The sequence below is a fragment of the Vipera berus genome, assembly GCF_964194415.1.
Source record: "Vipera berus genome assembly, chromosome: 1".
Lineage (NCBI taxonomy): Eukaryota > Metazoa > Chordata > Lepidosauria > Squamata > Viperidae > Vipera > Vipera berus.
Window position 1 is genome coordinate 74,333,231 of NC_138202.1, and position 22,198 is coordinate 74,355,428.

At 37.9% G+C, this 22,198-nt stretch overlaps 1 protein-coding gene across 9 annotated transcripts in view; it reads right to left on the minus strand.

The window, feature by feature from the left end:
* GPHN (gephyrin) overlaps nucleotides 1-22,198 on the minus strand; it is a 263,681-nt gene that overhangs the window by 135,901 nt on the left and 105,582 nt on the right. For 7 of the 9 annotated variants that reach the window (XM_081313741.1, XM_081313740.1, XM_081313739.1 and 4 more), the window contains exon 4: nucleotides 20,605-20,697. The exons of 1 other annotated variant lie outside the window; for it this stretch is intronic. In XM_081313741.1, the coding sequence (XP_081169867.1) occupies nucleotides 20,605-20,697 (93 nt within the window). Of the gene's footprint in view, nucleotides 1-3,294; nucleotides 3,334-20,604; nucleotides 20,698-22,198 lie in introns of all 9 variants that reach the window. One more of the 9 variants, XM_081313743.1, reaches the window with a different exon arrangement.

Sequence of the window (22,198 nt, forward strand, 5' to 3'; positions counted from 1 at the left end):
GCCCGGCGCACGTGGCTGAGGGGGTGGCGGTGGCGGGAGGGGGGTCAGAGGAGCGAGCCGAGCTCTCCCGGGGCAGCAGGTGCGGGCTGGTGCGGCTCCAGGCTCAGCCGCAGCTCCGGCCAAGGGCTGCCAAGCTCACGGGGCATCGTGCCGGCCCCCTCCCTCGCTCCCCACGCCCGGATGCGACCCCGGCGGAAGCCCCGGCCAGCCGCGGTGCATGCCTGAGCGAGACGGGCAGCTGCGCTGGCGGGTCCCGCTCTCTTCCAGGCATCAGAGGTAAGAAAGGGACGGCGGCGCCCCCAGCCGCCCCCCCCGCCGGCTCCGAAGCGGAGGCTCCGCTGCGCCGCCCGCCTCCTGGCACGGCCTCGGGTCCCGGCGCTTCTGCCGCACGTGAGGGAGGGGATGCCGGACCTTCCCCCTTTTCCCGGGGGAGGCGTGGGTGGGGGGTGCGGCGGACGCCCAGGATGCGGGGCTCCCTGCGGCAGACTCGAGTGCTAAAATCCACGGGTTAGGGGGCGCAAATTACTTGCCTTGCCCCGGGTGCTGACAACCCACGCTACGCCACTGAACTGAGGTGAGATGAGGATGCATATAAAAATAAAAAATAATATTCTGCTTTAATAGTAAGAGAATAAAATGTTGCAAGTAACTCAGTATTCTTGTTTTAGTTTTACTAGGAAGAAATTAATTAGAGTACTGCCAACCTCCCTTCTCCCAAAATTAAAATCTTATAAGTATAATAAAGAAACTTCCTTGAAAGTGATGCTAAAAGATTCCAGATGAAGAATTATAATTTAATTCATCCATTTGAGCAACAGATTTAAAACACAGTTGAAATATCATACATAAGTCAAAGGGCAAAATGAAGTGTTTTTCAAATAGAAAGAAAAGTCAAGAACAGAACTTCATGAAGAATTGAACATCACGAACAACAAGACAAAAAAGCTATTGAAACTATGAAAGAAGTTGCAAACAGAAAAAAATGCAACAAATGATACCTCAAAATTCACGAATGTGTGCTTTACTTAATGTCTGAGTTGGAAGATCATTCTAATAACTAGGAACATTTGTTTAAAAAATTCCTGGTCCTTTAGAATATATATGCAGTTTCAAATGATAGAATATAGATTCTATGATGCAGACTGGCTGAATTCTAACAATGAAAACTATCAGGAAAGCTTCAAATTAAAGGCAAGAATTTTGATATTTGCGATTTAATTTAGAAAAAATGCTGCAGCAAACAGGTTTCTAAGAAACCACAATAGGATTAGAATTCTTCAAGGATGTTTCTACCACATGGAATTTGTATCCATTTAAAATTATTAATATCAGAAAAAAGCAAAACCAGATGTACAATAATTGTCTTGCTATATTGGAAGTCATTGCTACCAGCAATTTAAATATACTTTTTTTTAATATCAAGCCAATCAATAAATGGTTCAGGAAACCAGATTCTCTATTAGTTGAATGACAATGTGAGAGTGGAAATTTATGTCAAGTCAGAGATTATACTGTATTTTTATAGAAGATTAAGAGAAAAATTCCCAGGCAATTTCAATTGTGTGAAATCTTAACATTGAGACTAAGGAGAAAGACCTACTTTGAAGTTGGGGTTCTTTCTCAGAAGGTCCTTGCATCTTCTTGGAATACTGCATGGAAAGTTGCCAGAAGATATTTTAAAGAGCGTGTTACTGTCTTTTGAATAGCTAAAGCCTTCTAGATTTTTCTTAAATAAAATATAATGCTCATATTCAGTAAAACGTTTTCCTTACAACTCTCTTTAAAAAAGTATCTCAAATGAAATAATATCTCTTAAGAAAAATGCAAATGATATATGATGGAATTACATCAGCTATTTCATTGAAAGCCCTTTCTAGCTTTCCTCTAAAAGTATCTTAGCATTTCAGGGCTATTTTTCTATAGCTTATTTTTGACTTTTGTAGACTATACACTTTGTTAACTAGAACAATAATTGGGACTTGTTAATCTCTCACTCATGTTAGTCCAAGAAAATAACTGATTAGTATAAACACAAATACTAAAGCAAATGTAGTCAAGAAAGATTTATTTTCCTTTTTTATATAGCCCAGTGGAAAGGATCCCCATTTTGTACTGTTTTTAAACATCAAATATATATATATATCTGGCTGATGAGAGCTAAATAGCTCGAAATAGCTATACCAGTCTCCCTTTCACTCTTTGTTGGCAATCCAAATTCCAAATTTAACATAATATATATATCTACTGTAAACTTTGTAAGGGTTAAGACCCAATGTTCTGATTAAAAAAAGATACATTTTAAAAATCCAAGCATATGGTACTGAATAAGGGTAAACTGGAGCCAGATCAAAACATTTTTCTCTTCTTCACATTTTTAATTTTTTGATGGAAGAGTAAGCAGTATATAAACAAGAGCACACAATCAGCAAATGATTGGGTTTGCATAGAAATGGCAGTACTAATGTGCAGTCAAATTCTAAGGGTATCACGTGATCAATATAAGCTAGTGGTCAAACAGACAAGGCAAGAAAAAAGGCAGACATAGCAAATTGACAGAGCAGGATCAATTAGCAGATGCACAAATCTTCAGGACAGCAATTCAATGAAGTCAGCAGATGCATAATATCATTGGAAACAATGAAAAGAGGGGAAATGTTTTACAAGAGGTAACTGGGAGTATCCATCAATAGTCACATATAAGTGGCAGCCAGAACTCATGGGCAATATGTTAAGTAAATACTACAATCAAAGGTAAAGAAGACCAATTCCAGGCAATAAAGCAGCAAACAGTGCATTGCAATGCCAGGTAGCCAGCAAGTAGGCAAAGCAGAAAGAAAGCAATGAGAGCCATATCATTTTTTAAAGCAAAGATTGAATAGGGCCATGCCCATGTATGATTAGAAAAAGCAGCTGCCAAGGAAGAAAAAAAAAGCTCTTGAATAGCTATTGGGGCTGTTAATACACGATTATTCTGGTAAGTAAGATTACTGTAAGTAAAAGAACCCCAGAATTTGGATGCTCTTGTTCTAATAAATAATATAGGGCAACATAGCTATATGAAAATTCACAAGAATACAGAACACAAATGAAGATGAGGCTAAGCCTTAATGCCTGATGGAGATCTGGGGATCCTCCAATAAGCAAAATTAAGAACAGGAGACTCCACAAGGAAATTTTAAAAATGAGTACGCATCTAAAATTGTTTTTGATAAATGATGCCAAAATAAAACAAACAAAAATACTAGCAATGAACTGGATTAGAAATCATTGGCTGGGATTGAAGATATTGCTTACCCCTCTCTGGAGCCCACAAAATGGGAATGTTGGGAATTTCTGCAGCAGAAAAACAGAAGAGAAAAAGGGATTTCTGACTCCCAGATTCAAGGAAAAGCAGATCAGTTAAGGGATGATGATGTGCTTACAGCATAATAAGAACTGGTCAGAACCTTTGCTCATTCCCAGATGCAAACATTTTCTGAGATTTGAGAAAGGTTTGAAAAGCACAGAGCATTTAGTATTGTAATATTCCATCTCTATTCACAAAACGACACCACTTACCTGTAATTAATTTTCTTAGGAGAGTTTGCACCCATAAAGCCTACACATGGAATGAGGCAATATCTTTCAATGAAATATGCCACAAATACAAAAGAAAACAGACTGTTCCAAATGAATATTCTGTAGACCGCAGCAAATTGTAAAAATAGTCTGTGAGCAAATCAGTACATTGGATTAAAGTCAAATTCACATATTTGTTCGTGTTTTGCAATGAGACTTGCTTGCTGCAGCTAAACAATTCTTGCTTGCTTGCTTATTTATATCCCACCTTTATTATTTTATAAATAATTCAAGGTGATGAACACATGCAATACTCCTTCATCTATCCCGTTTCCCCTATAACAACAGCCCTGTGAGGTGAGTTGGGCTGAGAGAAAGTGACTGGCCCAAAGTCACCCACCTGGCTTTCATGCCTAAACAGGGACTAGAACTCACAGGTTCCTGGCTTCTAGTCTGGTGCCTTAATCATTAAAACAAATTGCTTCTCCAGTTCTTCTACATGGATAACAGGCAATTTTTTTCCATTAAAAGAATAGGAGATATGAACAAATTAAGTGTGAATCTTAGAAGAGGACTCAGGGACCCGTGAATTTAATACCACCTAAATATGATACATGTTTTATTTAGAAAGCCAGTATGATTGATGATGAATCAGTTACCCTTTGTGGTTTCAGAGAAATTGCTCTTTAAATGATAAATTAATTTAATGTGTCTATGTACAAAAATTCAAAGTTGATGAAAGAAGAAAAAATAATTAGTGCATATTATTTTGCAAATAATAATAATGAATTAAATTTGTATACTTTCCCACTCTCAATAACTTTGGGCAGCTTTCAACAATTAAATGAATTGCAATAAAACATAAAAGATAAAGACAAAATATGGCAAAAGCAATGAAGTGTTTCTCCCTCACCACAGACCTGGGTGAAGATCTTACACACAAACACACATAAAACCAACAACTAAGCGATCTCTTTTTTTAGGGTATAGGTTTTATAATATAACAAGATGCTCCCAAAGCATCATTTTATATATAAATATTTATATCAAACTGATATAAAAAAATCTATTCTTGTTTGGGTTTATATAGTCATTTGACTGAAATATAAAGCTAAGTACAAATGTACAATGTTGTATTATCACTTTTACATAATTATATCATATAGTTTACTTTAAAAAGCAGATTAAGGAAATCTAGTTAGTAAAGCTATGTGCACTGTATTCATTAAAGAAAGAATTAAAGCATGTATCCTGGATAAACATATGTGTAAGACAGCAGATTACTGAAGAATGCATTATATATACTATTTACAAATAAAAAGCTATGGTATGTTATATGACAGGAGATGGCCATGATCATATAGAATTTCCTCTTCCACAAGGAGTGGTGCAGCTAGTGTAACTAATTTGCGATCCTGGACTTAATAGTCTTATGCACTCTTACATTTCAGATAAATGTGTCACCCTATATTTGTTATGAAACACACATTTCTCTTATCCCCATTTCCCATCACTGTCATGCTTAACAATACGGGGACTACATCCCCTGGTATATTAAAACTGCTATAACAAAAGCAATTTGCTTTTGTTTTCATACATTTAATCAGTATTTCTTGGAGTAAAGGTCACCAGTAATAAATACATACACACCCACATACATTCACACATCCAAAAATCTGTCTAAACAACTAACAAAAACAACTAATCATATGTGTTATGAATGTGTTAAGGACCCTGTTTCCTGGCTGTATTGCTAACTGGCCAAGTATCTTGTTCTCATGTATATTTAATATAGGTGTTTTTAGTGTTTTCATCGTTTTCATTTTTAAAAAATGTTTTCAGTATTTTTAATTACAATATTTTTTTCTTTTGAATTTTAAGCTGTTTGGAGCCATTGATTGAGATGGGCAGATATAGAAATTGAATAAATAAATATACATTACTGAAAATAAAATATCTGTATATCCTCAAATAAATGTCGAGGCTATTCTACATATATTCTACAACAGGGCTTTTCAACCAGTGGTACGGGTACTACCTGTGGTACATTGGCACCTGGCAGGTGGTACGCGACCATCCTAGAAAAGTGGTAGCGAGGGGAGGGGAATGAGCTGAACTGGTGGCAGCAGCGCACAAGCCTGAGCGAGAGATGGCTGGAGCTGCAGGGCTCAGCGAAAGCGACAGGATCAGTGCCAGGTTCCAGCTGGAGCTCGGCGCTGATCCTGGCACTTCTGCTGAGCCCAGGAAAAGCGACAGGATCAGCTGGAATGTTGCAGCATCTCCAGGGTCTTGTGATTTACATTCAGATGCTTGGTAACTGATTCATATATATGACGGTCACAGTGTCACAGGGTCATGTGAAGTGACCAAAACCTGCTGCAACCACCCAGCAGAGGGGGGGAAAATAAAAACCAAACACCACCCCACCCCACCCCTGCTGCCAATCCTCAACAGAAATGCTCACAACAATGAAAACCTCGGACAGGAGGAAGAGTGCTGCCGGGCGGGCAGGCAGGTGTCTTGCTCGGCTGTGGCTTGGGGGGCACTTTTTCCAGTGCCATTGTAACTTTGAACAGTGACTAAGCGAACTGTTGTAAGTCGAGGACTACACTTTTTCCTTTTTTTTGGGTCATCAGGTTTTTGACACCTTGCTAGGCAACTGCTGGTACTCGGATGTTGCCATATCCTAAAAGTGGTATACAATGGGTGAAAAAGTTGAAGAGCCCTGTTCTACAACAGCTGTGGACTCCAGAATAGTGTGCAGAGTTAAAACGAATGGATTATCAAACAAATCAACCCAAAATTCTCCCTCAAGGCACAAATGACCAGGCTCAAATTATACTAGTTTGGACACATTATGTAAAGACTAGCTCTTCGGAGAAGGCTGTGATACTGGGAAAGGTAGAAGGGGAGTGAAAAGGAGGATTACCAGCAACAAGGCTCATGGACTAAGTTCAGTTGCGATGAGTTGGAAGACCTGAAGTTTAGGAAGAGAGAAAATCTATCTATGTGGTCTCTAAGAGTCAATACCAACTTGATGGACTTAATTCATCAATCAATTTTAGACACAAGGAATTTGTCTGTTTAATATTGGTTATCAATATCCCATTAACTAATGCATAAGACCTGATTCTTCTCTAGAGAATTGCATGCCTAATATTCTCCAAACCCTATTGTTGTTGTTGTTAGCTGCGAAGTCGTGTCCGACCCATTGCGACCCTATGGACAACATTCCTCCAGGCCTTCCTGTCCTCTACCATCTTCTGGAGTCCATTTAAGCTCACGCCTACTGCTTCAGTGACTCCATCCAGCCACCTCATTCTCTGTCGTCCCATTCTTCTCTTGCCCTCAATCTTTCCCAGCATTAGGCTCTTCTCCAGTGAGTCCTTCCTTCTCATTAGGTGGCCAAAGTATTTGAGTTTTAGCTTCAGGATCTGGCCTTCTAAACAGCAGTCAGGGTTGATCTCCTCTAGGACTGACTGGTTTGATCGCCTTGCAGTCCAAGGGACTTGCAGGAGTCTTCTCCAGCACCATAGTTCAAAGGCCTCAATTCTTTGGCGCTCAGCCTTTTTTATGGTCCAGCTTTCATTGCCATACATTGCAACTGGGAAGACCATAGCCTTGACTATACACACTTTTGTTGACAGGGTGAAGTCTCTGCTTTTAAGTGTGCTGTCTAGATTTGCCATGGCTTTCCTCCCCAGGAGCAAGCGTCTTTTAATTTCTTGGCTACAGTCCCCATCTGCAGTGATCTTGGAGCCCAGGAAAATAAAATCTGTCGCTACCTCCATTTCTTCCCCAGGAATTGAGAGGGCCAGATGCCATGATCTTGGTTTTCTTAAATCCTATAGTGGCCCTGAAATAAATGATATCTAAGTAGTAATAGCCATGTCAATGTAAAAGCTATCTCTAGATTCATGAAAAACAATGTAATAGCCAGTCTAATAGAAACTGAAATAGTCTGGTGACTTCCTCCTTTGAAAAAGAAATTTAGCAGTCAATAACAAGATGGACAGTCCAGAAATAGAACAGAGTTGCTCATGACAGTTGAAAACACTGCTCAAGCATCTATTTCCATGAAAATCTACTTTTGCAATGCCACCTGTACATGGTATTAGCAACTTTACTATATGTTGATAAAAGGCTGATAATGAAAACATGTATCTATTATAACATTCCATTCCAAGACAAAAGTGGTAATGACTATGCCAGTCAATAATGGTAATTTTTCCCCAATTGTTTTCATAAACTACTTGCTGCACTACAGGTGTCTACTGTAGCAAGTGAAGTTATCCATTGGTCTACCCAATATTAACTGATATGAAATAAAATTCCCTGATATTAAATAAATAAACATCAATTTCATAGGCATGTCCATGAATATTCTTGGCAAAAAACAGAAAGGAACAAGAAAAAAAGAGGGAAATGAAGGAATAACTCAGTATCTCACTGGGGAAAAAAAGTTCCCCCAGAAGCTACTACAGTTACAGTCATAATGAAATTGAATACAAAGGTGAGAACATGTCTCTTTAATAATAGGTTCCGACCATTTGCAAAATATCTTTCATAATAACAAAGTTCTGAACGTGTCTTTGTGGAATTGCATAGTGATGGCAAAGAAGGTCAAGGTTGTTCATTTGAGGCCAAAATAGCTGACTTGTAAAAGTGATGAAGACAGAAAATTTACAAACTTCAGGGATATGGTAAAATTAGTCAGCTTTCTTGTGGAAAGAAAGCCACATTCAGAGAAATAAGGAAGAACTTCATAAAAGAATCTTCATCTTCCATGGTCAGACAACTCACTTTTGCACAAAAATAGTTGCTCCTAATACCAACAAATATAAACATTAATTGTGTTGTGATCAACCTGCTCTTGCAGAGAATACACTTATTTAAACTGGAAATGAGAAATTAGGAAAAAAGGAATTAGGGCTATATTATACATCTCATTGAACATGTGTGTCAGCCAGAGAAAAAAGAAATATCAAGGATTAAAGCAAAATATTAGAAATAATATTATCTGGATTATAACACGCTAAATTAATGAATTAATATGGGGCTTCCTTGTTCAGAAGAAAATATGCATACTAGAGCTGTGCATGATATAGAAAAAAACTATTTTATTTAATGTCTAGGAAAGATCACTGCATTCTACAAGTTCTTGGGAACAGTTTTGGTTCAGCCTTGGTTTATAGCAGGTTGAAACACCATTCTGAGTGACACTTGTATTTATTTACTTTCCATTTATTTTATTTATATATCACTACATTCCACATGGAATTATAGCTGTGCAGTATAAAAAACAAAATGATCATAACTTAAAAACAGAATACAGAAATCTTAATCTTTAACATCTTTAAAACCTTTCATAAATTATTCTAACCAGAAATATTCCAGTGTGGCATAACCCATTGGCGTGTCAGATCTCAATCTTTCCAAACACTTCTTCCATTTACCAACAAAATCCCACCTCAGTATATCTCATTAGCTCTACTGCCTCCCCATATTCCCAGAAATTTTCTTTCCCTTCCTCCTGAAAAGTCACATAGGAGTGTAGACTACAATTCATTTTAGATAGCAAGAAAATTCAATAGGATTGACCAGCATTCCACATAAGCAAAAAAAATGTTCTAAAACAGTCATTCAGAACTGATGCCTTCAAGGTATGTTGGACTATAGGCTCCCTTATGCTTAGCCAGTGTGCCCATATTTAGAAACTGATATTTAATATTGGAAAATAATACTGTAGAAGAGCACCTTGCAATTTTCTTCAATGTATAGGTATTTCAGTCAGTCAATGAAATAGAAATCATGCCCTAGATTACTGATAATCAATAAATAACTTCTGTTATCACCTAAGGAAAGGGAAAAGAAAGATTCAACAAATTGTGTTTGTCTACATAAAACTAAAGTGGGAACAAAAATAATTCTTCCTGATAACCCCATTTTTTTAAAAAAAAAATATTAAGCTCTCTCTTACATTCCTTCCAGCCCAGGGGAGCTATGAGTAAATGGGAAGTGCACTTGGAGAGTAAATGGTCAATACTCAACACATGTAGGAGACAGGAAAGCACTCTGAAGCATGGGTAAGTGAAGGGCAATGGGACGCTAATGGTAACTATGGGGAGTCATGCACCAAGAAAATCAAAGGCTGGCAAGTTAATAGAATATGCCATGTTGGGGGCTACTGAAGGAAGGTCTTTGGCTTTGTCCCCACTCCTCCCCTATGAACCAGTGCCTAGAACACCCTGTTTGGACTTGGGTATTGACTAAAACAGCCCCATTTTGTTCCATGCACAGTCTAAGACGTCCAAATTATGCATGCTTAGATTTGGACAGAAAATACTTAAAAACTGCTTTTTCATGCACATAATGTTTTATACATCCTTAATATGTGTATACTTGGCAAAGCTTTATAACCTATGCAATGACACCATAAGGATTATAAGCGTATACATCAAAATCACTCCAACTTGCTGGCTTCTTGTTCTGAACCATACAGCACTACCAGCTTTACGAAGGCAAGGTGCACTAGTGAGAGAGTACAGAAAAATTTCGAACAACTCACTCCACCCGGTGCTTACTGACCTTCCCCATTTATCAGCTGGAAGACTCAAATCCAGGAAACGTGCACTGGCACTTGCACAACATCTGCCCAATAACTTTAACATCGCTTCCCAATGGAAATCCAAATGGGTTGCTGAACAGCCAGACATAGGAAGACATATAAATGACCTCACAAAAAAGGTGCCAGACTTTAAATGACCACATCAGCAATGGACAATCTTGAATAAGATTCACACCTCACACAGCATCTACAGGGACTCTCTGTATAAATGGGACATAGTATCCTCCCCTTAGTGTGACTGCAGGGTCCTACGCAGTGGTGGGATTCAGCTGGTTCGCACCACTTCGGCAGAACTGGTAGCTAATTTTTTGTTGCCCAGGCCCAGAATGGACTTCCAGAAGTGGCATCCACACAGAAAACCGATTGTTCGCATATTTGAATCCCCCCACTGGTCCTACGTCAAACTGTAGGTCACATTGTGAACGGCTGTAAGCTGAGAACATGTACCGATCCAGTATCTGATTTTGGTTTTTTGCGCTTCAATGGTTAGACATTGGTATTTGAACATAGATCTTTTTAACATTTACATTTTATTGTGTTTTAGTAATCTAGGAGGAAGAGAGAGGGAGGGAGGCAGGGAGGGAGGGAGGGAGGGAGAGAGAGAGAGAGAGGCACCACCATTTGCAGCCTCCTGCCAACTTCCCCATTCATTTCGCTTGTTGGAAACTGGAATCTGGCAACACAGCCTTCTTTAACAGAGTAAGATGGAGATGTATATTATCACCCAGAGTGAGAAATAACCCTAGCTTTGGCATTCTATGGGTAATAGCTCATTTAATAGACTTATATTTTGCAGATGACATAGCATTGCTTCATGAAACAAAGGAGTGCTTGCAAGAAATTACCATCAGTTTAGATAATGAGGTATTAAACAAAATCAAGGAAAATGAATCCAGCGACAACTACAACTAAGGTAGAACCTAAAGAAACTGATACAATAGGTAGCCATGATAGGAGGGATGATTTTTCTGTTTGCCTTTTTACAGTGCTTCTCCACAATGATGTTAGATAGTGCAGGAAACAGGATTTATTTATTTAATTTATAGATGACCTTTATTATCTTTTATAAAGAATTCAATACATGGAATACTCCTTCCATTTCCTATTTTCCCCAGAAAACAACAATCCTTTCAGGTGAGTTGGCCTGAGAGAGTGATTGACCCAGAGACACCCCCAGATGGCTTTCAAGGTTAAGACAGGACGTCACTGTCTCCTGGTTTCTAGCCTGGTGTCTTAACCATTAGACCAAACTGATTCTACTACACCAGGGCTGTGGGCCGGTTGCATCATGTGGAGGCTGCACCCATCCCAGCTCCGGCAATGCAAAAAAAGGCACGAGTTTGACACCTGTGTACTAGACCAAACTGCTGATGCTGAACTAGATGGCTTTCTATACTGATTTACTATGGTTCTCTTAAAGTGAAGGTGTTCATGGCTACAAATAACTGCAGAAAATGGATGCCCTTTGAAAGTTACCCAAAATATTAGCTGCTTCTTGAGCAGAGCTATTTCCTTTATAAAATGCCTTTTCTTCTTATGTAATGCTTCCTTTCCCCCTCCCTTATCTCCCCTACAGGTAGTCCTCGACTTATGACCACAATTGAGCCCAATATTTATGTTATTAAATGACACATTTGTTAAGTGAGTTTTGCCCTATTTCACAACCTTTCTTGATACATTAAGTGAATCACTGCAGTTGATAAGTTAGTAACCTGGTTGTTAAATGAATCTGGCATTCCTATTGACCTGGCTTGTCAAAAGGTCGCAAAAAGTGATCACATGACCCCAGGACACTGCAATCGTCATAAATATGAGCCAGTTGCCATGGATCTGAATTTTGATCACATAATCATGGGATGCTATAAAGGTCACTTATGAAAAATGGTCATATGTCATATTTTTCAGTGCTGTTGTAACTTTGAACGATCACTAAATGAACTGTTGTAACTTGAGGACTATTTGTATTTTGTTGCCATTCCCTCTTTTCTTCCCAATGGAGTTATTCCTTCCTCTTACCAAATCTGTATTTCCCTGTTAGGAAGGAAGGAAGGAAGGGAGGGAGGGAGGGAGGGAGGGAGGGAGGGAGGGAGGGAGGAAGGAAGGAAGGAAGGAAGGAAGGAAGGAAGGAAGGAAATACATGTATTTAAATTCTTGCATGATTTTTGGTGTGGTGGTTTTATGCCTGTGAAAGAGAATATGCAGAAAATTATTGTAGATGTATTCATTTACACAATTTATAAGCTATCTGATTCCCAATGACAATGGTTGGCTTACAATTAAATTAAATTAAAATACAAAACACAAAAAAAATCATAAATGCCTCCCCCAAACAATACATAACTAAAGAAAACCCATCCAGCAGATACTTGACTTTCACTCTGTCACAGAGTCTGTAAGAATAGTCAGGTTTTTAATAGCTTCCTGAATGTCACCAGGATGGGAGCTATTAATCTCTCAGGAGATATTATTCCAGGGCAGGTGCTGTGACAGAAAAGGCACAGTTCTTGGGTCCCACAAAATGACACTACTTAATGTGACTTGAGCACCACCAAACTATCCAATCACACAGGACAGGCAGAATCAAGCAAAAAGAAGTATGACATCAAATAACCAGGCCCTCTACCATGAAGGGCTTATAGATGATAACCAGGACTTTGAACTGCACCCAGAAGCCAAATGATGACTAGTACAGTTTACAGAGTGTTTATGTCACATTGGCATAATAAGATATGCCCAACACTGCTCATGTCACTGCATTCTGGATCAGCTGCAGCTTCAGCCTTTCATAAGGTGACTAGTGTGTGAATGACCATTTGAAGAATCTCTCGATCCAGAATAGGAAAGTAACTACTGTAAGTGAAGGCAAATGTCAAGAACTATGTTTTGTCTTGTTATGTTTGCTGCCAGGCAAAATCTGTTCCAGATGGCTTGCTGCAGCCGCTGAATTCCCCTTTGCAACTTTCAGACACAGTGCCAATGGATTTTATTACCGCTCCATCTCGGAAAAGAAGTATACTACCATCCTAGAAGTGGTAGATTTATTTACAAGGATAGTTCATTTCACTCCTTGCAAGGGCTTCTGATCTGTTCAAAAATACACAACTTTTTTTAGAACATGTGTTTAGGTACAGAGATATAGTCAATTATGTGATCTCATATTATAGATCTCAATTTACCTCCAAATTTGGAAGGTCCTTTCCCATATATTAGATGTAAAAATCCATTTGTCATCTACTCAACAACTACCAATGAACAGCTAGGCTGAATGACTGAATCATATGCAAGAACAGCATCCGCAGAGTTATGTCTCTTACCAACAAGACAATTGGACCAAGCTGGTTGCCACATGCAGAATTTGCCTACAGAAACTTAGTAACCCTTACATTGGCATATCTCTTTTTCAGGTGACTTATAGTTTTCACCTAAATGAAACTCTTGCATCTGACGTTTCTCATAATTTAGATTTCCTATGGGAGAGGCAAACTGTACAGCATCTCTTAGTAAAGGTTACATACAGGCGGGATGCGGATGCACACACAGACAAGGAAAACCCAAGGTTGCGGCTTTTAATGAAGTTTTTGATTGACTCCTCAAGAAGCTGGACTCAAAATTTAATGGCCCATTCCCAGTGGTTCAGTATGTAAATTCCAAGTGACTTTTCATTTGCAATTGTCTGCATTGATGACAATTCATCTCATTTTGTATCAATTGTTGTTTCTGTTGGGAGCATTTCCTTGCACCTTATGCCTGAATTTAACTTCACTTCCTCCGTCTGTTTATGGGGATAAAGTCTGAATTTCCATAATGTGTTTCCTCTGTTATTGGCAGTCTCAGACTGATCCGGTGGGGGAAAATGGGAATTGCACAGGATCTTTGTTCTCTTCTGTGTATGCTTGTTTGCTTACTTGCTTATTTATTTACCGTATTTTCCGGCGTATAAGACAACTTTTTAACCCATGAAAATCTTCTCAAAAGTTGGGGGGGTCGTCTTATACGCCCAGTCGTCTTATACGCCGGAAAATAGTACATAAATCAATCGAGCGCCCCTGTTCTTGCAAAGCAACTTCAAGCCTCCTTAGTCCAGTCCCCCCTCCAACGTGACTCTCCCTTCCCACCCCCAAGAGCCTCTAAGCCCCTTCCCCTCCCCCTTGCAAACGCCAGACCCCGGGAGCGGCAGTAAGCCCCTCACCCTCACCCAAGCGGCATCTGAGCATAAGCAGAGCGCGCCCTGCTACCTGCTATCTCTCCCGGCAGTCTGGACAGCGGTACTTGGCGGCCTGGCGCCCCTCTCGCCTGCAGACCAAGCAGCGGCCCTCGCCAGCTGGCCTCGGCATGGCCGCCCCAAGCCCGGCTCTCCAGCGCGTCTTCCGGGCCCGCCTGGCCGACCGCCTCCTGGGCGGGGCTTGGCTCCAGACGCGGCGGCTGCTCCGTCTGCAAATGTACTCTCAAAACTGGATTGCACTTGGCTGTGCAGGCTGCCGAAAGGCAGGGACTTGGAGCTCCCATGGTGGTTGCAGCTTCTGGCGTGCCATTTGCAGAGTCTGGCCTGGAAGAGCGCGTCGTGTGAACGCAGCTCTTGCGTTTATTCCAAAGGGTGGGTGGAAGGAAAAGCCCCTTTGGGCTTCAAAAGGGAGGCTTTGCACCATCTGCATCAGACGGGGCTGAATCAGGCTTGTGTCGGACACTTGGCAACTGGTATGTAAGTATTTTCCGGCGTATAAGACGAAAAATCTTGAAAATCTTCTCAAAAGTCGGGGGTCATATTATACGCCCAGTCGTCTTATGCGCCGGAAAATACGGTATTAGCTATTCTTTGAGGGGGAAATTTATTTTATTTGTGAATTTATAAACTGCTTTAGTCTAGGCCTAAGTGGAAGCAGCAACCTCAGCCTAAGCAATAATAACAAGAAAATGCCACAATATAAAATAAAATATATAATTATGGTAAAATACAATTGATATAAAATTCCCTGGCACCAGGGGTTTTACAGCAATGAAATCTCAAAGGGCTTGTGTAAAGTCAAGTTTTTATGAGCTTTTGGAAGGTCATGAGAGTAGGAACTACTCTTGCCTTGGTGACCAAGTTTTTTAGAGGACAGGATTCCCCAGAGAGAATGCCCCTCTTGTGTCTCGTTCTGTGGCAGTACTTGATAAGTAAGGCCATTCAGCAGGCTTTCTCTGTCGTCCATGAGATGACTTGTCCCATAGATAAGACTCTTTTATAGATAAGAAGTACTGAAGCCAGAAAAAGCTTTACACATTAAAGCTAACATTGCATTGCACTTTGACAGTATCAGCAAATAGTGCAATGCCCATAATGTTGCTAAGTGAGTCTACCTGCAAATAAGTAGGCCATTGTATATGGCACAAATTAAAGCTTTCAAATTATTTCGAAAGCCCGTCACATATACTGCGTGAGTTACCAGAACATCCTGATCCAAATTTTAACTGGCTCACCATCTGTATGTGGTGAAGGATTATTGGTCAAGAAGAAAAGGGTGAGAGGTTCCAGATTAGTATCTGGCATCTGACAGGGAGATACAGGTAAAGGTACAGGTAAGATATTTTGTAAAAAGCTGAAAGAAAGTCTGAATAAGTAATTAGGAAATATCTTATCTGAAGATAAGCTCAATTCCTGGAACACTGGGAAATTAAATATCAGAACACTTGTGGCCAAAAACCTTTGATTGGGTACATATTCAGTTTATAAAAATGCTGGAATAATGAGTCCGCTTGGCTGGAAATGAATGGCAAAGCAATATTTAGGCTACAACTAGAAAGTCTATGAACCGCTGTAAAAAGTAATTGGGAGCATTATCCATGCTGTTAGTTGAAGATTTTATAGATAAGATGAATACTTGTTGGCTACAGTTCTTGGACTCATCTCATTAGCTTTGGAGAAAATCTCTTGGTCTGCTTATTTAATTCCTCAATTAATTAATATATAGAAACCTTTCTTACAATTAGAGCTTGAATCTTATCAGAAGAATAATGTCTCCAAAAGTTTATTTAAAAAAATAGCACCACCCTCTTGTCCCTCAAATGGAAAATGTCATTTATAGAAAACCTTGTACCTAAAGGCTGTAAAGAGTCTGAAACTTTTTAAAATTTGATACAATAATAGAGAAAAGAGGTATCTTTCAAAAAGACATGAAAGAGCTAGAGAAGAGTTTCATGAAACAAGGTCAAAACACTGATAAAAATGTACAAAAGAAATAATGGGTTTCTGTGATGAAATAGCTCAAATGTAAGGTGTGCTACATAGAAATAATGTAAGAATGTCTCTTTTAATACAGAGCAACAGCAATTGCTCTTTATGAAAAAAACTTTTACATGATTTCTTTTCATTTTAATCTGAATATAATCTAGAAATTGGATATGCATATTCTCTAATTTTTTATTGTGTTTCAAAATTAAATCCCAGCCTATTATAATTAGTTTTCTCTACTTAACATCCAAAGTGGTATTCTACAGTGTTCATAAAACATCTTTTTTGGGAATATACTTCAATGCAGATAATAATTTTTTCCTGATCTACATCTCAAGCTAATGACCTTAAACCATTTAAGTGTGGAATATCTTACAGGAAGATGTAAAGAAGTAAAGATCTTTTTTTTTAATCTGGCAACATTATGTTTAATTTTTTATGTAAAAGATTTATGGCTGCCCATCTTGTGAGACATGACTCAAGGCAATTAACAGTTATAATAAAAACAGAAAAATAAAACAATGCAACAAACAAGAAACACTGTTGCCAAATCACCAATATCTATCCGACCATACAGTTTCCAGGCTCCAGCCTTGCTATCTCAGTGCCTGGGGGAAAAGCCAGCTCTTAACAGCTTTCTCTAAAACTAAGAGGGTGGGGATCTCCTGGATTTTAAGGGGAAGGGTGTTCCATTGGGCAGGGGCTGCTAAAGGAAAGGCATACTTCCTAGGTCCCACTAGCTGACAACATTTGAAGGAAGATACTTGTTCAGTGCCTACTCTGTCCAACCTACTTGGATCTGCAGATATAGTCCCCCAGATAACCTGGCCCCATGCCTTATAGGACTTTAAAGTTAATAACCAGCACCTTGAATTGCACATGGAAAGAAACTGGGAACTAATGCAGTTTGTGCAATTATAGTGTAGCATGGGCAAACCAAGAAGTGCCCAATAATACATGAGCTGCTATAAATTCTTCTGTAGATTATCCCTAGATTTTGTGATGAAAAAAATATCTGATACAGATGATGCTGAAGATGATCAGAAGGAGAAAAGCAATTGTAATCTCTATGGGTGAATATATTAATTTTTATTGCAGATAACCTCTTTGCTTGAAGGAAAATATCTATATTGTACATAGAAGAGAAAGAATATCTTTTCTAAAATAGATAATTTTAAATTATAAGTTGTTAAGATGAGGGGCAGTAGAGGTGATGCAAGAGACTTGTAGTCATCCTGTATGATATGGTCAATAGGATTTCTTATCAACAAGATGGATTTGACACATACTATTTTTGTGGTATGTAAAACTGGAAGAAAGTTGATAATTTTGACATGGCTGCTGGATCTTAAGAGCTGGAGCTGATATGATGGAGGCATATTGACTTATGTACTATTATGTTCCACAGCGAGCTTCAAGATCTAACACCTCTGCAAATCGCAGCGATAGTATCTTCATATAGATAAAATGATAACTGGTCTTCCACTGTCTGATTATGTCATAAGGGGTAGAAGAGTCAAAGTAATAATTACCTGAATCTGAATTATAAGGTAGAGAATATTCACAAGGTTTTGTGAGGTGGTAGAGAAGTTTCAAAAACTTGCCATAATTCAAAGTCAGCAGGGAAATATATATAGCTATTGTGTTGTAGAGTATCGTGGAGTTCTAGTGCAGAAATCCAGAAGGAATGTGATTTGGATACTTTAAAATTATGATAAGAACACCAGTCAGTTAACATCATAGCAAACAAAACCAAAACCAAATTATCATATATGTTAAGAAGTATCACCAGAGAGGGGTGTAAGATTTTTCTATCCAAACCAGCACTTTGGCTCTGGAAACCATCTTAGATGAGAGAACAGAGGCTAAATCTTCACATCCAAAACTTAAATTGAATTTGAGTCTCTTGCACATGTTTAGACTTATGGGTGAAAAATGAAGAACATATCTTTTTTCTGTATGTCCAATTACTACTGTATTAGAGTATTCAGAAATATTGTTTCAAATGTTTTTTCATGCTCATAGAATTAGATAGATCTCCCAGAAATGGAAGAAGCCCTGGAGAAGACAGAAGTGGATTGCTAGATTAATGTCATGGCTAAAAATGGAAGTGTCTTGGAAAATGTTGCAACTAAACCTTCAGGTAAAGCTTTTGGAAAACATTGAGCATGATGTAAGTACTAATTGTGACATTACTAAATGTATTACTAGTGTGGCTGCCTAGGAGGTTAAGGAAGTTCTCTAAAGAAGGAAGAACAGTTTCTTTGAGCTTGCTTACCCTAGCTTTTGGATGTAATACCTGAACAGGCTAGTTCAATCTGTGGGCTACTGGGAACAATAATTTAAGCACTTTTTTTAAAAAAATCAGAGAATAAATGTGATTATCCAATTATCTGCATCAAACTCAATAAAATAATGCATTAATATTTTTTGATATTTAATATACATACTTTTAAAAATTATTTAAATAATACATTTATTAATAGAAGCAAACAAAGAAAAAGGCAATTTGAAAAGTAAAGATAAAATGATCGACCTAATTAACCAATTAAAACTTTCTTTAAGGAAAAATAAAGAACATTTACCTAGAAGATATCAGTTCAGCCTTTTATTAACTCTGTGTTTACAGTACTGGGTATTTTAAAACATTTCCTAACAAAGCACATATTCTTTTATTCATTCCTTCAATATGCTACTTTAAATCCGTCCTTCACCTGTAATCCTTTGATACCATCTTTTTGTGGAAAGAATATTGCTTTGGAAAAAATAAAATAAAAAACTGAAAATTATCAAATTTCTCTCCTACTTTACCTTTGATATTATTTTCAGCATTGTAAAAATTGCATTTTACTTTGGGTGTGTGTTAAATTCATTCATTCATTCACACATACATACACGCATACATACATTTGTATGCTGTTACATTCCAGAGACTCTAAGTAGTTTACAATTATTGTAAAATCAATAAATAAAATCTCCAAACCCAACAAAACATCAAACTTAAGTTAACCAACATTTCAGTTTAAATAATAAAGACAATTTTGTGGTATCTTTAAGCCTAATCCATTTTTTATTATGTATATTATAAGAGGTGTGGTGATAGCAAGAGCATCATTCTCTTAGTCCTGAAATTTTGAATAAATCTAAAATTATATCACTGGAGAAAACTATCGCAAAAATCATTTGATCTAAAGATCTCTAAATATATAGAAATTTTGTCTGTTTTATTTTCAGAGTATACATTATTAAGCATCTTGAATGTAATATACATAAGAAATATTGATTGATTGACTATGGCAAATATCTCAAATGAAAGGAGCAATTGATCACTGTATCATAAATATTTCTAAACAATAATAGTCTAATATGAGAGCAGAGATTGCAAAAATAGAGTGAACAGTACTGACCAAATTAAGACCACAAACAGGAAAGTAAGGAACTTGCCAAAAGGATAACAGTGTCCTGTTTATGATGCCCTAAGACATACTCTAATTTTCCCAATGTTCTCTAAATTTGAGGGTCATACTGATACATTTTAAATGTATTACTTTTTAAGAGATACTAATTCTAAACTCACATACAAGGTGGTCAAATACTTTCACAAAATTATACAATTATGCAAAACATTTAATTATATATGTTGGTTTATTGCCTCATTGTCTCTGTTCCTCATCTAATAACATATTGTTGTATTAAATTGTTGTTGTTACTCAGTTGCTCAATTGTGTCTGATTCTTCTTATATCCATGGACCATAGCACTCCAGGTGCCCCTGTCCTCCACTGTCTCCCAGAGTTTGCCCAAATTCATGTTCATTGCATTTGTATTAAATTACCTTTTTCTTTTACTGTATAGGTTGGTAAAAGAGTGTAATAAGGTGTTTGATTTGATTTGCCTTAAAGATTTGCAATATTTTCTACCCTGAAAATCACTACCAAAGAAAAATGTCCATGTCTGAATTAAGGGGTATGTGTTACAAAAGATAAATAGGAACATTGCAAAGTAGCCTAGAGACAAAACACAAATCTCTTGATGTAGTCAAGTAAAATAAATTCTGTTTCTCAGTTGTTTAATAAAGGTATTTTTATTTCTTTAAGAAACATAATATTCATATTACATCAAATATGCAACTTCTGAAGCACTATATATAAAAACAGTATTAGTGTTTGAGAAATATTAATAGTTTAATAAAGGAAAATGAACTATCTCACCTCTGGTGTGACATCTCTTGGTGCAAATCCTGTTCCTCCAGTTGTTAAAATCAAGTTGAGTTCTTTTTCATCACACCAGTCTATCAGTGTCTCCTGAAAAATGCACAACAAAATTAGCAGCTGGTCTTTGTTCATAGAGTTTTATTTATTGCTTTAATTAATTTAGAAAATTTATTTGCCACCCATCTCATATCCAAAGACTCTGAGCAGCAGAGTTTTGCAAAGTTCTCAGGCACTATGGTGACATGACTCTTTAAAATTGTAATATTAGTTTATGCGACACCCTTCTAAGAATGATACAGATAGTTGCAAAATGACCTGAATATACATGTCACTTTTACCAGCAGCTACCCAAGTGCTATATTTTGGTGTTATATTTTTTTCCTGGTTCAGAAATGCCCTTGTCCCTAGCTGCATGTGATTCTTCCATCTTGCTTTTCTCAGATGTTAGAGCTCCACAGTTACTGGGTTCCCTGTCCACCTGCCTTTCAACCTACATGGCCATGAAGAGATACAGATACCACATGCCAAGTCCACCCATAGATAAGCTTATCACACTGGTTAATTATGGCCTTGGGTGCATATGTAAGGAGACCCAATTTTGCCATAATTGAGAAAATACAAGTTTCCCAATTCCCACCCTGAATTTATCTCTGTTTATTTATCTCTATGTTATAGAAGCAAAAGCAAACAGGTTTTATGTCCCCCTACTTAATTTTATCTTCTCATTAGCACTGTACCACAAACAATGCAGTATCTCAGAAGTCCCCAAACGTTTGGGTACCAGGGACTGGTTCCATGGAGAAAGGTTTTTCTCTGGACAGGAGGCTGCGTGGTTTTGTATGCTGCCTGCATCCCGTGGTTGGGGCTTTGCTTGTTTGTGCGGCCCAGTTGCTGGCATGTCGTGGCCGATATTGGTCCATGGACCAGGGAGTGGGGACCCCTGCAGTATCTAACAAATTAACCTTTTGCAAAATTGTATCAAAAGCCCTCTACGTGAAATTTTAGCAAGCTGAATGGGGCTGCAATTCACTGTTGTCATCTGAAAAAGTCTTCAAAAATGGAATACGTATTGTACAGCATATTATACATTTTTGATTATAAATACCATAAACAACTATATATAGTTTGTGGTTATAAAGAATAATTGTATTTTTAAATATGATTATAAATATTACTTTATTGTGTTAAAGGATGTGAAAGAAGTTATATTCTTCTCAAATTCCAAAAACAATTTATGGAGGTTGAAAATGTCCTGATAGCAACAGCTCATCCAATACAATCAATCTCCTTTGACTGTATAAAGGTGCTATTGCTAAATTCCATAGAATATATTCCTTAGCTAATGATATGACCCAGTGTTTTGCAGCTGGATAGGCAGTTTAAAAGCCCTTGAGAATTCATAAGCCACAGTGATTGAACTAGAGTAATAAATATAGAATTTCTATAGGAAGCAAATAAATTACCGTAGTTTTGGAGGCAGCTAGTAAAATTATAATGCCTCCAATCTGACTACCAATGTCATATATTGATTGACAAAATGGACTGTGACCTTGATATTGTCACTATCATTCAACCCTATCTATCACACTGG